This window comes from Microtus ochrogaster, chromosome 6, assembly GCF_000317375.1.
Source record: "Microtus ochrogaster isolate Prairie Vole_2 chromosome 6, MicOch1.0, whole genome shotgun sequence".
Lineage (NCBI taxonomy): Eukaryota > Metazoa > Chordata > Mammalia > Rodentia > Cricetidae > Microtus > Microtus ochrogaster.
In genome coordinates, this window is record NC_022013.1 from 61,342,360 (window position 1) to 61,359,366 (window position 17,007).

A 17,007-nucleotide genomic window follows, 5' to 3' on the forward strand; every position below is an offset into this window, starting at 1 on the left:
CCAGCCCTCCTGGACCGCCTCACCCAGCCCTCCTGGACTGCCTCACCCAGCCCTCCTGGCTCCCTTTCCTAGTCTCTTCTCCCATGTGTACACTTGTCTGCATCTGTGCTGCGGCTGCCCTGGGCAAGCATCATCAGTTCTCACAGATAGGGGAAGGAAGCGCCACCACTTCTGCTTTCCTGCCGTGAAAACTTAGCCTTTCCATAGCATCCAGGGCTGTTCTCCATCTCCAACAAAAACTCAATTATGTCATGGCCCTGCTTATGATCTTCCAATATCTGCTCTATTTTTCTTAGGTTAAGTCAGGGCTTTCTATTTGGCCTCGAAGGCCCCCCCCCCCTTTTTTTTTTACCTCCCCACCCTCATCTCTCTGTTCTGTGCTCTACTCAAGAGCTACGGTTTCCCTGAAGGTTTTCCTGCTCCCAGCTCTCTGTGCACCTGCCTGTGACTACGTCCTAAGCCCGTCTTTACCCGTGGTACACCTTGACTCTCACTCTTTCAAATCTGGCTGAAAATGCACTTCCTTACAGGGAACTCCCAGAGCATCCTTGTCCAATAAGATCCTCTGCCACTCAGCATCTTCCTGGTTTCTACCCAAGCAACTACCAAAACGTGTAAGATGGTGATAAATATGTTGAATCGTCACGTTCTGCCCTCTGTGATGACATGGTAAGAGTCACAGGGGATTGCCATGTGTCCTTCCGTCACCATCGTCCTCCTTGCATGCAAGTAAGAACATAACTGCCTGATGAGTAAATGAAACTGAACGGATGAAAGAACGTCTTGACATCCAACAGTACAAGGCAGGGCTACATCGGCCCAATAGCCATGAGGCCCTAAGCCAAACAGAAGCACTGGTAAATACGTCAGTAGGGGAGGCAGGAAAGAAAACCCCAAAGGAAGGAGGAGCAAGAGGCTTCGGGCCGTTCCAGTTCTCCAGATCCAGGACAAGCACAGGCGTGCTATATGCAGAGTGAAGCAGGGACTCTGCAAACGCCACACTTCCAGTGGGATATCCCTTCCCCTATTCTTCCATCTTTCCCTGGGGCTGATGTGCTGGGAGTTCCACCGGCCTTCAGAAGCACAGCTTCTGCCTGTGTTGAAATGCTTTATCTGCTGGCCACGCCACACAGCTCTGACTCTTCATTTATTTATCCAGAGACGTATCTCCCAGCATCATGAGCCCGCACCAGAACTTGCCAATGCTACGACTAATCTTTTATCAATCAGGTCATAAATTTACACATGCTCTCAATAGAGAACGACATTCCTTTCTGGTGACTCAAGGAATAAAAATGATGTTCTACGCCTGCTCAATTTTGAGAATTCCTAACAAGAGCTCCAGCAACTCAATGTCAAGACAAACGTGGTACTAGGTCTCCAGGTACCCCAGGAACCCTAACTTGGTCTCCTACTGCCCCACCTCCTTGAATGTGCACAGACAAAATATTTCTTGAGACCCTAAAAGAGAAGCTTCATTCAATGAAGATGACAAGTTATTTGTTGACACCTGAGATTGTCACACCAGTGGGTTTTCTGTACGACAAGCAATAGAGAACTGAAGAGCTGCCTCTGCTGCTTCTGTGAGCACAGGAGATGATGTAGTTAAGGTTCCTTGCATGGTTTCACACTCAAAAATGCATGTGCTGAGTGAGGGGGATAGTCCAAGGATGGTGGCTGCAAACACACATCACAGGGATGCCCACAAGGACAGCTTGCTTGGAATGCATCCCCAGGTAGATTCTCAGGGTAAGGAAACAAGGGTGTTGAACCAGTGGGGTCAGGAGCAAACCAGAGCAACAGTTGGTCAGAGGGTGCAGAAATACATGCTGAGTACAAGTTGCCCCAACTTTGAAGTTTGGGGGACCCATTGCAAAATGAAAATGTAGAATTGCCTTGTAGGGAAATGTTAAGCATGTCACAGTGGTGACAAAAGCCCTTTAAGTGAGGAGTGGGCCCAACCCTTCAAAGGGCAAGGCCCGTGGACCGTATAGGCCACCCTCAGATAAAGCGAGGTCTGACCACAAGGATTAAAGGTGGAGCAAGGTTAATTCTAGAGACCATTGAAACTCCTTAGAAAAGCAAACTTTCCCAGTCCACTTTGCTCTCATAAAACACCACTCTTGGATGATCACAGGAAGACAAATAAATCAGGCCTGGGCCTCCCATTCAGAAGTGCCGATAGAGGGAGGAGCTGGTGGGCTGTTATGCTAATTCTGATTTGTTATAAATTTTAGAAAAACTTGGCCTAAATTATGATTCATTTCAGCACCAGGACTCCAGTTTCAAGCAAAGCCCTCTGAAGCTGTTATGAGCATATAACTGATGCCTATGCAAAAAGCATGTTGTAATGTTTCTTTTATAAGGGCTATAAATCAAAACGTTCAAAACAGTTTTTAATGCACCCATCTTTAGTTATAAATTTAAAGTCTCTTCAGGCCTCAGAAATTGTAATACAACAGAAACATGTGATGGTTGTTCAAACATAGAAGGGTCCCCCAGCATCTCATTATTTCAACTCTTAAAGGAGCACCTTTAAAAGCCCAAGGTTATCTGAGCATGCACGTTTAAATAAGTCCTAAAGAAAGATAGCACTTTCCCCCCAAGAAGTCTATAAAACTTAACTACAACATAGTAAAATAGAATAATATGTCCACTAATTTTCTGAAGACGGTTGTTTTCTGGGATGTATAGTATTCTGGGGAACTTGACAGAGCAACAAAGGGACAGGGACTCAACACTATTTTTTACAAAGGGACAGGGACTCAACACTATTCTTTACAAAGGGACAGGACTCAACTCTATTCTTTTTTTTAATTTATTTATTTATTAAAGATTTCTGTCTCTTCCCCACCACCGCCTCCCATTCCCCCCCTCCCCCAATCAAGTCCCCCTCCCTAGTCAGCCCAAAGAGTGATCAGGGTTTCCTGCCCTGTGGGAAGTTTACATTTGTTTTGAGTAGACTTTCTAGCGATCTTAGAGCTGGTTCTGTTCTGAGAGGGACACAGGAAACAGAAGGGTGGATGTCCTGAGAAGGAACAGTCATTACTCAGGAAGGGACACAAGTACTGCCTAGTACCCTAACATTTGCTTATTGCAAAGGGTGAGCCTCACAGAAGAACCTTGAAAACGAACTTCTTAAAATCATCTCCAAACATGTGGAACCTTCTTTTGGCTCTACATCCCTGGCATGTTTGGTGATAACCATTTCATGTTTGCTTTCCAATGTTAAAAACCCTTCTCATTTAATAACGTTCTAGGTAAGTATACCTTGTCTCACTTCATGTTTTCCCCGGGCAGGCTCTTAGGGTTTGGACTCTTGCTGTTGGGGATATCCTGGTGTTACCACCTCCACATACTGACAAGCTTTCTCCTGATCCCATCAGCATCTAGAGTGTCCAGGCCAGTCCTGCCTTTCCATTGAATCGGGAAGGAGAGACGAGAACTCTCGACAGCAGGCTTTGCTTGTGGCATGGTACTTATGGACTATGCTGACAGATGTCCTCCCTGAAAACTAGTTCCTGTGTATTTCCTGTCGCCAGAACCACCAAAGTCAAATGGCACACCTGTGGGACTTTAGTAGGTTCTTTGGAAAAGTGAAACACAGTAGTGAAAGCCACACCCAAGTGTGAAACACACCAGTTTGGGGTTAAAATTTCATGGACTGTACTGTATGCCTCAGGAATGCAGTGTTGGAGAAAACACACACAACCAGCTGTCTCAATGCTGACTCTCCAGCACTGTGCTTGCTCATGTTTGCCCCAGAACAAAGACCTGCATGTGGAATACTTTCTGACCAGAAAAAATTCCCCCAGCACAAAGTCTACCACATTCCTTGTTCTGAACAAAATGTCATGTGCAGTGTCATCAAATTCAATGGCATAGCCATGTCACCATATGAACATTCAACTCCAGGAGGTAAACATTCATGGTGTACTGGAGAAGAACAATTCCCAGCTACGAGAGGTCAGTGTTCCATTTCTAACTGTGTGGTGTTTATAAGCACCCCTACTCAATTACAGCACAGAAAACAAAACGAAACAACAAAAGGAGGATCAGCTTTTAAAATAAGCAAAACCCCCTCTATAAAATGCAATGCACATAATTAATAACGCAGATACTAATCAGAGCCACAGATAAAATCCCACTGAGACCTCTTTGGCGACACATCCGTTCTAATTCCTGGGAAGAGTCCAGTTACCCACGGACCATTATTAGGCTTCATCCTCCTGTGCTCTTCAGAACTGCCACAGAAGGGACAGCACAATCCATTCAGCAGGCTTCTTAGAGATGACAAGTTCAGCTCCACCAGACATACACTTTTATTTTCCTCATTCCTTGCCAAACATTTGACACGACCATAAGGACACGAGAGTCACAGCACACTGGGAAATCTGGTCAAGCAAGCCGTCAGCTGCAAACAAGACTGGAGAACTGTGGCAGTTCCTGAGTCTGCAATCATGCCTTGAGAGAGTGGATAAGAGCCCTAAGGGCAGCGTTTTCATCCAAAATGACATAGAAAACATCTGGATTTTGCTAAACCCAGCCCCAACAAGGCAGAGCAACAATGTAGTGGGGGTGGGGGTGGGAAAGCAAGGTGGGATGGACTGGGGTTCTTGAGAATGGTTAGAGCACGCGGCCATTCTGCGCTCATGGAACACAGTAGCAAACACAGGACACAATCACAAACGTCAGCGAGCACAATCGAGCACACACACAATACAACACTAGAATGCAATCTTTTTTTTTTTTTAAGAAAAATGATAGAAAAGATGGTTTCTCACCCCTCAAAACAAAACTGGAACTTTGGTTTACAGGCCCGGCTATGCCCATATGCCCTCCTCGTCATCCTGCGGCCGGCCCGAGGTGGGGAGGTGCACAGAGGGGAGGAGCGCCAGAATGAAAGAAGAGAAGGTTAGTCACACCAACATGCACTGAAAGCACACGATTCTGAACTTTCTGCTTCATCTGAAAGAGCAAGGAAAAAAATCCACAGTCACTTAAATTCCACATCGCTGGTTTGTCAAATGCATAACCAAGTTTTGTATCTATGGCAACCCCACACAAAAAACATTCCACCCACTCAAGCTGTGATTCTGTCAAGATTGGATTAGGAGATTAAAATTAGTCTACATTAGCAGATGATTATTTTTTTGGTAAGCATGCAATCTGAATTGCATATGCCTAAGGAGTGGATTAAACCTTTAAAGTAAGCAGAGAAGTAATTATAGTAATCAAATACCCTTAATTTCTCTTAAGCTTAAAGTATCAATAAAAGATGAAGAAGAATTAAAGAAAAACTTTCTACTTAGGTGGAATAAACTCTTTAGCATGGGATAACTCACATTAGCCACTTTACAAAGTCTCCGACACACCGCGATCTTATTTGTCTCGTTCTAGTTGGTACCCAGCATAGAGAAAGCATCTGTACAATGACTGGTTTTACATTTATAACCAAAGAAGACTGCAAACTTCCAATCAGGGCAGAATGCTTGCAAAAAGGGTATTGCCTAGTTTAACACTGTATTCATCTATGGCCAAACAAAAACCAATTTGGTTTGAATTCTGGTTGAAAATGCTTCCAAAATGCCCTGGCTAACTTCTCCTAGAGAAGTGGCCAATAAGCAGGGGGCTCAAATTCTTGAAGACAGTAGTATGCTCTATGATAGCCTTTGCTCTATGGCAAAGTCTCAACTGAGAACAGTGCTCTCTGTCATGGGGTATCTCCAAACAAACATGTAGGACAGAGTGGTCTGCGAGCTGGCCCACACATCATCTGAGGGCAGGATGCTTATAACAACTCACTAATGACAACAGAGTTTGCAGGACTAGCTTCTTTGGAAAAAACTGGAAGTAAGGGGAAAGTAACTTGGAACATTTCTTCAGATTTGGGTCTGTACTGTGGCAGGTGTGGGGTACAGTAGCAGCTTGAATCCCATGGAAATGCCACTACCTCAGACCTCCACAACCAGGAATTACAGTTCAATACACGCTTTCACACACTTCAGGAAGCCAAGGCAATTGTTATCTACTCGAGGATTCAGATATATTCTCTTTGAATTAGTTCCCAATACAGTTCCCTCCTTTGTTTATCTTATGAATTTAAAATATTATTTTGAGAGAAGGTCCAGAGACAGATTGTCAAAAGGATCAGTGGCCCATAAACTTCAGAATTCCTCATGGGACTCTTGATCAAGAGAGTTTGAATTGGGAAAGTCAGTCTGAATCTTCATTTGATAGTTTAGATGGACATATTCTAGCAGGAAGCAAACTCAGTGATCAGTTTGGAGGAGTAAGTACTCCTGCAACACTCGTCTTTATCCCTACAGAACAGAGGGACGCATACTGTCACACTCACTGATCTTCCTCTCTGTCTCTCAAGAAAAGCAAACTTGATGTCCCTTTCCATGTTAATAAAGAAAACACGGTTATAGCAGGTCACCCCAAGGCAGGATTAAGTAAGCTTTGGGGACCTAGCAACCTGTGAAAGTCAATGTAGAATTTCAGTGGCTATGTGTGTAAACACATTCTCTGAAGAGAGGCCCTGACTTTCATCAAAAGGTTCTTGACCCCCAAAGTCACCTCTGTAGGGAAACTCCAGGCATGGAAAGATGCTACAATTTGCCAGTTACAAAGCAAAATTGGAGGGTTTACTGTGAAATGCAGCCCACAGCCCCTGCTGACCGCTTCCTAAATGGCTGTCAAATAACTTTGCTTGTAGAGCAATTTATTTCAGTTTGCATTTAAAGCCCAACAGCATATTTACATGGAGATTGTTCCAAGTCCATTCATATAGGGTTTCAATTTCAAAAAAAAAGAAAGAAAAGCCAATGCCACCAAAATCTGCCACTACTTTCCTAACAGTGAAATGTGGCCCTAATGCAAATCACTTTTAGCAAATTAAATATATTAAAGAGTGGTAATTAATTATGATTGAAACAGACAGGAGTTGTAGCTTGAAAATATACACTGCCAATATCACTACTGTTCCTCGTCCACCATAGAAATAAAAAGGAGCTCCCAGATGTCGAGGGTCATTACAAACCAGATGTTGAGATCGACGTCATGTATGCTTGCGGATAAAGTAAAGAAATATGACAGCCCAATATAAACTCAGCTAACATTTAACATGGTGCAAAGGTGGGGAAACTCCTCTCACGAACTGAGAATATTACGTATTTTAAAAAGTTCTTCATTTTCAAAGTTTAAGAAGGCTTTAGAAAAATCAGAAGGGGAAATGCTGGCCATTTCTGGTCTTTCTTGTCTTCAAAGCGTAAACACAAACTGCCCCTCACCACCAAGTCCTTTGGGTCAGAGACAGTGTCCGCTTGAGAAATAAAAAGCAAAGACGCAGGAGCTAATCTGAGAGGCAGCTCCATGTCTTCCAAACATTTGCAACTGTCTGACTGTTCCCTGCTCGCCTCTCTTTATGTAAATATTAAGTTCTCCAGCAACCTTACCCCACAGAAATGTAAATCAGAAGAAAACAAACAAAAACAAACAACAACATAACACATATGGACACTTGATCCCTAACTTCTGCCCCATCGTTTAGAGATGCCTGCAGTTTTCAAATGCCTCCTCTGACGTTTCTGTCTCCAGCGGCTTTCCTGGATTCTGACTAGTGTTTGATCCCTGGTGTGTCCTTTGTGAGCAACTGCTCTGCCAGAAGTTGCCAAAATATCTGGATGGGAAGAGGCTGTTCTGGTCCTTCAGTCATCTGTTTGCTTTTGTCTACAGCATCTTAAAGCTGGGAACATGCTCAGTGGATTGAAGCCCAGAGACGAGAGACCACAAAACAGCCAGTTCTGAGGTTAGGGGAGGCTTAACTGTCAAACAACCCCGGGATGTGTCTACAGCTCTGAGGATGATGTGACGGACAAGAGGCCCTGATGGAAATCCTTACAGTCCAGATGCCAGGCTCTAATGGGATTCTCTAAATACTGAGATAAAACAAATTCCTCCCTAGATGGGCTGCTCACTGTGGGTTTGTTGATGACAAGATCTAGAAGCAAAGGAACTGAGTCATTGTTGACAAGTCAAAAGGCTTGTTGTTATGTGTGTTGGGAGGGGGGGTGGCATTTATTAGCCCATCAAGGAAGCCCTGAACAGGAACCTGATAGCCTGGCATGATAAACGACCCACGGTAAGCCTTTAATGGATCTCGATGTTGAAGTGGTAGGTATAGCAGGTAGGCAAACCCAAGCCCATCACTGGGTGTTTTCTAAAACATCTGTAGTCCTTCTGGAGTTATTAGAATGATTTTATTCCCCTTAAAACTGTAAGGAGTAAGCTCTTAATGAAGACCTTATTGTCATACCTGTCTTACATAGAAAAGAGGAAGAAACCAAGGGAGGAAACACTTTCAGTGGCTTTTGTCGGAACCTACCACCATCTGCAAGAAAGTAAGCCTCACCCCTGGCCAGGAGTCCTTACAGTGCGGGATGGGGTCAGAGTGAATTCTCTCAAAACCATCCCTCACCCCTACTTTTGATCATGGCGTCTCTGAAACTTCAAGTCACAAAAGCAGGGCTATAGTGTGGGGTTCACGACATGCCCTAGCCTGGGTTCCATTAAATCATCCTCTTGACACTTTCGGCTGCAAAGTGTGCAAAGGGAAACTGGCTTGGAGAAAGCCAGGGAGGGAGCCTTGACAGGGCGCTGCATCGTCTCCCCAATTGTTCAAGTCCAAATCTTCCTCTAAAGTCTGCTTGTTCACATCTTTTCTCGGTCTAGTTCATGGATGCTTGATCTACAGAACAAGTGTCTACCCAGGTGATGGAGTCAGGTATGATTATGATCTCATATGTGACTTCTATTTGGTTCAGCTTGCATGTTCCCCAAAGAATAAGAAAGCCTCAGCCAGGCTTACATACATGTTCCTGGCTGTTTTAAGTATAAATGCTTGCTTGTGTCTGAGCTATTTCAAAGCTACCAGCAAGTATCAGTGTCTCCTTTAGGTCAGAGAGACAACTCATAGCCAGCTGCATTTCTCCACTAAGTTTTACTCCAGCCCCCGGACACAGGTGTCAGGTAGCTTTTGGTATAGATACAGGAAGGTGAGCTGAGGGGAGGATGAGGCAAAGCACCAATGAACCTCTGGCAGGGTGCTGTGGAGCCAAGGCAAAATTCCAGACTGGCCAAGTGGAAATGTGTACCTTCCTGACTCTGCCTGAGCTGAACCCTAGAAAGCATATTTGGGTCTCCCTTGGTGGTGTGTGTTGACTCTGCTCAGCTCAGGTCAGAAGTACTCTGGACCATACAGTGACTCCTTCCCTGCATGGGGATGATCCCTGTTCGTGGGTGATGCTACAACCTAGGTCCAGCCCTTTGACTCTTGTAGGAAATGGGTCCTCACAGGCCATGGGACTTGTTCACATGGCCATATCAGCAACAGTTCAGCAAGTGTCCACATCTCTGTGGGGGAAGGGCAGTACCTTACTCCCTTCAGACTGCCTGACAAGTTCTCAGACACAGGAGCCCAAGAGATATTTATAAGTGAGTGCCAATGCCAGGTTTCCTTCTTGCTTTTTCCAATGAGCCTTCTGAGAGAGAACGCTGTCTGGCTGCCCGAGCTGCCCAGGCTTGAGGATCGCTGGCCATGTCTCCACGACATATTTTTGCCCTTTCTATCACAAGTTCCATCCTTCCCTGGCTCGTTCTTTTCTCCCTGCCTGGTCAGGGCTGGAACTTCCCCGGCTAACTGGGGGAAATGAGTGAGTGGTCCTCATGTGAAAAGGCTCTGGAGCACCTCTCAGGACAGAGGCAGGTGGGACAGCCTGCAAAAGCACGTGGGCTGATCTCAGGAAGAACAGGCAAGGCTACCACAGAGACACCCTTGCTAAAGCTCTCAAAACATTACAGACACTTGGGTGGCAGCCCTTTCCCTTTACTTTTAACTTGGCATCTTCAGGGAGTCACTCAAAATTTTAGTTCCATGTAAGAAATTTATCCTTATTCCTTTCCAGAGAAAAAGACAGCCAGAGAAGAGAGTCTCTCGTGAATAGATCCAGTTCTCTGGGTTGGAGCGGAAACTGCTGGACGGCTCTCCATTGGCCAGCAATATTGTTTGGGAGCACAAAGTCAACATCTGCAAGCAGCCGAGTCACTGCCAGGGAGCCATAAAAAGGGGCGGGAGTGAAGACAGGCTTTATTTTTGCTCCTTCATCTATCAGTCATTAACACTTGGCTTTGTTAAACACAGTAAAATTTGTGTTTTGAACTGGAATATTTCTTGGCTGCTGGGACACCAAATTTCCTAGTTTTTGACTTTGTATGTCCCCCGTTGCTTACAGACAAAAACAGGATCCGTGCAATTCCCACACTTCACGGGGCGGGCGCTGTGAGAATTAAATCAGGGAACGGAAACTAAACTACTTCCAACCGGGCACATCGTTTGTGTTGGGAGTGTCCTGGCACTTTCTCTGCACACTAGTAAATAGGTGCACGAATTGGGATGTGTGCCGTGTTGTGCAGTGCCATTATTTCACAAGTAAGTTGTTGTTTTATCGAGAACCTATCAGACTTTGTGAGCGAGTGCGGCATGTGTTAAAAGAAGCCTCCAGCTCCTTTCCCTCCATTGTCCTTCATCTGTGAAGAACTGCAAGTGCCTGCAGTGTGCATGTCAAACACGATCCTTATTACATCAGTTCAAGGGGAAGAAGAGGGAGTGGTATTCAGCAATCTAAAATGGATTTCCCTGTTTCCCAGCACTTCAAGGTTGGCCACCCCCTTTCAATAGTGAGTTGACATGTTGCCTGCTAGACAAATGTGACTGGATTAAAGCAGCACATTGAAAGGGAATCCAGCCTCTGATGTTGCCAAGCCTGAGTTCCACTACAGACAGACTGGGGAGTCAGGCTGGGCCTAAAAGCTCTGCTGACTGCAAAGACACACGGCAACAAATCTCTTAATGAAGCCCTAATACTGCAAACACAGTGCAAAAGGAAAACAACTCAGTAAACGGGAAAAGACCTGGTTTACCCTAAACAGAACAAGAGTGCAATCCTGGATAGGTGCTAGCCTCCTTCGAGGAAACCCCTTTTGATCCAAAGGGTCCCAACACACCACGAAGCGGTGCTCTTTCTCACACTCTGGACTCCCGCTGCAGGGGTTATCAGGTCTTGCCTCGTGAGTTTACACAGGAGGAATTAACATCCCACCCAGATTAAAGAGCTCTGGCAATAATCTACAAAGCCCAGTGCCTGCTAGCCTGCCTTCTTTCCTGGGCCTACAATGGCTGGCTGAGCATGCAACTGCTAGCTGAGGAAAGAGGCACTGAAATACCTTCCAGAGCAGCATCTCTCCCCATCTCCCTCTCTGCCTGTGGCTCCACAGAGGCTCACTCCAGAGTTCCTGCTCTTAAAAGTAAGCAAATAGAATTCTCCTTATTGTTACTACTGGTGAGAAATGCCACATACATTTTAGTGGCTTTGAAGATTCCTGACCGTCATTGTGAAGATCAAGAAAAAAGTGATATTTATGCCATCTTTTTAGATTATAGATTTATTTTTCAACCTGCTGGGTTTTAAATAAAGTATATTCTAATCTACTTATGACCAAAGAAGCTCTGGGGACGAAGCAAGTGGCTCACAGAATGTAGCTTCATGGACACATCAGGAGATCCCTGGCTCAGCTCAGAGAGTTCTGGCCCGAGAGTGGCCGTGGTAGGAATCTCTGAACCTTATCTCACACAACACCCAGAGTACAGCTCTTCATGGGCTGCTGGGTTTGAAGCCAAAAGCTGAGGCTCCTTTCAGAACGTGGGCCATGGAATCAAATTTGCCTCACACAAAGCAAACAAATAAATCAAAGGGAAATGCTCCCTAGGGCAAATTTCTAGACACACCCACTAAAATGAACAGTGATACGAAGAGCTTTGGATGTATAACTTCATGGAGAACCAAAAATGATTGAATCTCTCTCATCTCTCCTCCCCTGTCTTCCATTCCTCTCTCCCTCTTCTTTCTTTCTCTTTCTCTCATTCTGTAACTGCAGTGTTATAAATTAGATACACAGCGGTTAATTTTTCTTCCATGTAGTAAATATGAAAATGCATTTATACACACGCGTCTACGGGAGAGAAATTCCTAGTTAAACATGATCGTGTGAGACTCTTCCATATGTGGAAAAGTCCTTAGTTCATCTGACACCGAGCGATACATACATATACACACACAGGACTCTGTGTATACATTCGTCCCTACCCATTTAACCTCAAAACAGAAAATAAATTCTTTTTTTCCTTTCCTAAGCAAAAGCTAAGAATAACAACTTTACATATAGAGTTCATCTTCTGGGGGCCACAGAGCACACTGAACTCTGTCAGGATTCAAAGGGCTTTGTTCTGGCTAATCTACTATTGAAGACATAGGGACCCAATAAAAGGCCCCAATCTCATATTTCACAAAGGGCAGAGGGGTCTCAGGGACTTTCCAATGGTTTTGTCAGAAGTCACAGGGACCAGAAGGCAGACTGAAAGTACTGCCTCTCTCTGGACATATGGGCTCTATCAGATTTTCATTGACCGCACACAAAACATCAGAGGAAAGCTTGTAGGGTTTGCTAGACAGAAAGCTATAGGGCCTGGATAGGTTCTTTGTCTCCAGCCATTACCTCAGTAATGGTCTACTTGTAGAGTTGACGTCAAATTCCTCTTCTGCGGGAATGCTTTGAAGGAACATGAGTACTCCACCTAGAGCAGATACTCAAGGCTCGGGTGTGAGTACTGCATGAGGCGAGAAGAATTAAAAGGGAGCAGGAACTCTCTTTTAATTTCCACAGTTTAGCAAACTTTGGCAAGTGGAGGGAGAGAGACAAGGACACATTTGGGGCCTAGAAGCCACAGAATAAGGCAATGAGAGTTACGGTCCTTGAAGTAGGTCACAGGTTAAGTCCCCTGAGCATCAGCCTCTGTGTGAAATACCACAGCTAAGAGGCAAAGCATGCTGGACGCATACATAGAAACCAGTGGCCGCAGAAAGAGGACCAATGATCACTATAGCTGAAGACAGAGTGAGGAAACTTGCCAAGTGGAGTAGGCCAAATATTTCTGCAATCAATTTTCTGGGGGAATAGTTTAGCAGAGCAGGCCCCTAAAGTCAGAATGCAAAACAAAAAGGCCAGCACCTGCCAGGAGAGAACCAATACCTGAAACTAGCCCAGTGTTTCAGCTGAATGGAAGACAGGCCTGGACCAAGGGGAAAGGCCTCGATTTCTTCAGCCTCTCGTGGTGCCAGGGTTCAAGGGTGAGTGAGCAAGGGCATACTGGCCCTGGTGGTCCACACTAAGAATACTCCATGGTCTATAGTGACACGCTCACTCTGGGTCACTCTGTCTTCTCCTTGAGAGTTTCACTCTGGGGATCCCGTGGCAATAGCCGAGTTTGCAAGAAGCCTTATTTTTTTTTAATCAGGAAAGTGATAGTAAGACCACAGAAGCATGAAGGGGGCCATGGGGAATGGCACGGGGGTGGAAAGGAAGGACTGAAGATACAAGACAGAAGGGTGGATAGAAAGCAACAAAAGTTGGGAGAAACGGGAAAGAACTGATGAAATATTTTAATTCAACTTTGGGGCTAAAGATCCCACCATTAGAGAAAATGACTATATTCAGCAGGCAAGGAAAAACACATTTGCATTCCAGAAGCCGTGGGTCTGATTTGGCCATAGCTAGGTGTATCTGCACAAAAATCCCACGTGGATACCCATACAGTTTGTAACCAATGCACTTAGAGCATGGGCACTTGCTTTGGGGTTTTGAGTTTCATGTGCTTATTTTTTTTAATGAATTCATTTCACTTTGTGTTTATGTGTATCTGTCCTGCAGGGTATGTGAGTGCAGGATCCACGGAGGCCAGAAGAGGGCACAGGAACTCCTGGAGCTGGAGTTATAGATAGCTCTACAGCACTCAAGTCAATGCTGGGCATTGAACTCATGTCCTCTGGGAGAGCAGCAAGTGCTCTTAATCACGTAATCCTTTCTTCAGGCCAGTTATGTGTCTTTAGATCATGAATAATCCTCCAAATACCAGTTCTTAACCTCTCTAATGGGGACATTTCCATCTGCCACTATTTTTTCATATACATAATAGGAATGGAGTAGGCAAGAAACATTATTGAATGTGCATGTGGAGGTCAGATAGGTGGCCATGTGCTTCATAATAACTAACACTGGACGTCAATGCAGAATTCAACTACCTCTGGCTTTTTCTATAATTCAAGGAAGCATTACATCTCCATACTCCTGGAGTCTATAGTCCTCCTAGAGAAGTAGGATTTCTTTTAGTAAAATTAAAAATTTCAAGATCTGGAAATCATGTAGGTAGTGAAATACACTTAGCCCCCTTCCCCCATTTCCTGTGCTTGGGTTTTCCATTCAGTGAATGAGAGCAGAAGACAGAAGCCCTTTCTCCTGGTCTTGGAAAGTGTTGTGTACTCTGGGGTTTCAGCTCTAAAATGCTCAGGTTCTGTGTCCTCCAGGCCCCACTTCCACACCATAATCAGAGCATCAGGTGCCTTTACATATATACGTGCATTTATAATGAGCAAGCAGTGAGATCTGGACCCTTAAATATCTATTATCCCAGTCCAGTACCCAGGACAGGAATTCCTAGCTAGAAGGGCTGGCTGAACTGGCCTAGCTATCCTTGGTCTGAGTGGACATGTCGCTGTGCCATGCAGATTTCTCATTGATGGGTTGAGTACAAATTTGGAAGATAATAAAAAGGACTCACTAAAATATGCCTTTTTTTCTGGGACAGTAAACATTCTGTGATGCCCACAAAAAAGAAAGTAGAGATACAACAATATGCTTACTATGTAAGGGAAAGAGCAGGTGATGTTCATGACTATAGGTGCAAAGGACATTTAGGAGAGATTGTGTTTTCACTTGATTTGATGACATCAACCTTGGTAAGTTCAATAAAAGGTGAATCACTAACGTGTCTCCAGCATGTTCCATTTACTCTGGTCTTACTGTGCTGTGAGAAATAGTTTCTGTGCACTTTGTGGCTACTTCTTGGCTAAAGGGGCTTCCTACATTCTGGTCACAGTGTTGGGATGTTCTTTTTGGTTTCCTACATTCTGGTCACAGTGTTGGGATGTTCTTTTTGGCTTCCTACATTATGGTCACAGTGTTGGGATGTTCTTTTCTAATTAGATATGATGACTGTAGTCATCCTGGGGTAACTGGCCTCTAGTTCTTAACTGTTCCTTTCTTAGGCAGGGGTTAGGATGCTTGCCCAAGGTACTGTCATGACTTCTTCAATTGATCTTCAAGTCCTACTATTCCCTCCTCATTTACTCGGCAATCCCTGAGGACTGCGTATTTATGACTGTCCTTGATTTCATGAGTCCTCACCCTGATTTCTTGAGTCCTGTCCTTCAGATCATCTGGGTTGTGGGTGAGAACCTCACCCTCCAGGAAACAATGGAAGAGGCACTTTTGCTTTCCACAGTGTGAACCACTAGGGTTGGTGCCTAAAAGTCTTTTCCTCCCTGTGAAAGTTCTGCTAGAAATGGGACCAATAATATTTTAAACTAGGTAGTCTCCTGTTTTACCTGCTAGTCTGAGAACATAATTTCCCAAAGCACAGATGTTACTAGAAAAAAAAATAAAACCATGATCAAATAAGTCTGGGAAATGCTGGATTAAATAAAATTATAGAGCTTTCTTTATTATATGCCTTTTAGATCCTTTGATCTGCTAATGGCATCAGGATGCTAGGAGATAGAGTTAAAATGTACAGTACTTTCCCAAAGTTCTTGGCCCACCAAATCTTTGTCTCAAGACATCTCTCATGGGACTAATGTTCTAGAAGTTACTTGGGGGAACGTGAGTTTAGACTTATAATGCTTAGGTTCAGCTTCCTTCTAAGAGACATCAAAAAAATCACAGTAAAGGGCATATGGACAGGAAAGAAATGGGAAAAAAATGTAAGTCTGCAAGTGCCTGGTAATTGTGTTTCCCAAAGAAAGATGAATTTCTCTGGAAACATAGCAAAGTGACTGAATTTTTCATAGTTCCTCATTTTCGTGTCTTCTGATCTCTTCATAGACCTCAGGAAACAATGGCAACAGTGGCCACTTGTCTAGAAGACATGGTTGGTTGAACCTGATAATGACCAGAAGGCCAGGCAAGAAGTCATTTTCCTTCATATCAGCTCAGCTAATTCTGCACAGTGGACACTTGATGGAATCTCACCCATACTAATTCAGTGTCTAGACTCCAGGATGCCACATTCTGATATAGGTCTCTCACTTCCTGTTAACCAGTAGCTCCAACCCCAGGGCATCCCTTTCCACAGCCTACACAATCATGTATGGGATAGCTCCACCCCAGGGTATCCCTTTCCACCACCTACACAATCATGTATGGGGTAACTCCACCCCCAGGGCATCCCTTTCCACAGCCTACACAATCATGAATGGGATTGCAATCACTTGGGAAGACTTTGTAGGCTTTCACAACTGCCACACTCTGTGACTGAGTTCCATAAAAATGCTAATATTGACATCTAGGTTGTTGATACTGTGCAGGGGAGGGCCCCATTTCCTAAATCTGGAGGCAATGGTCTAACAGGGACTCTGGCTCAGGAAGTCTAATGCTTCTGTCTCTGAGGCCATCCATATATCACACCAGGGGTCCTTGCTTAACATTCCTTTGCCCACTGAAAGGGTGAAATGTGGCAGCCTTAGTGATGCAATTTCAAACTGTAAAAGTCCCCTCCTAGGTAAGGCCATTTTGCTTTTACCAAGTACAGAAACCATGGCCCTAATTAGCTTAAACCTTTTATTATCTATCTTGTTATGATTGACATGACCAAGGAAAAAAATTCAGTAGTAGACACTAAGGGACCTGCATTGTTGCTCTAGGGCTGGACAGTAAGCACCTTGAAGTCAGGGTTTGTCTGGCCCGCGTGCATGTTCTTCTCCAGGCTCTGCATGTGCTGGCACGTGATGTCTACTCCAGGGATTACCTGGCAGAGTAAATGACTAGCAACCAGAG

General features: G+C 44.6%; 1 protein-coding gene across 13 annotated transcripts in view; it reads right to left on the reverse strand.

The window, feature by feature from the left end:
- Erc2 (ELKS/RAB6-interacting/CAST family member 2) overlaps positions 1–17,007 on the reverse strand; it is a 907,844-nt gene that overhangs the window by 162,508 nt on the left and 728,329 nt on the right. For all 13 annotated transcript variants that reach the window (XR_003377058.1, XR_003377054.1, XR_003377057.1 and 10 more), the window contains one exon: positions 4,785–4,850. Coding sequence is in view for 2 of the 13 variants with exons in the window: in XM_026779811.1 (XP_026635612.1) it covers positions 4,824–4,850 (27 nt within the window). In the remaining 11 variants the exon portion in view is untranslated. The remainder of the gene's footprint in view (positions 1–4,784; positions 4,851–17,007) is intronic.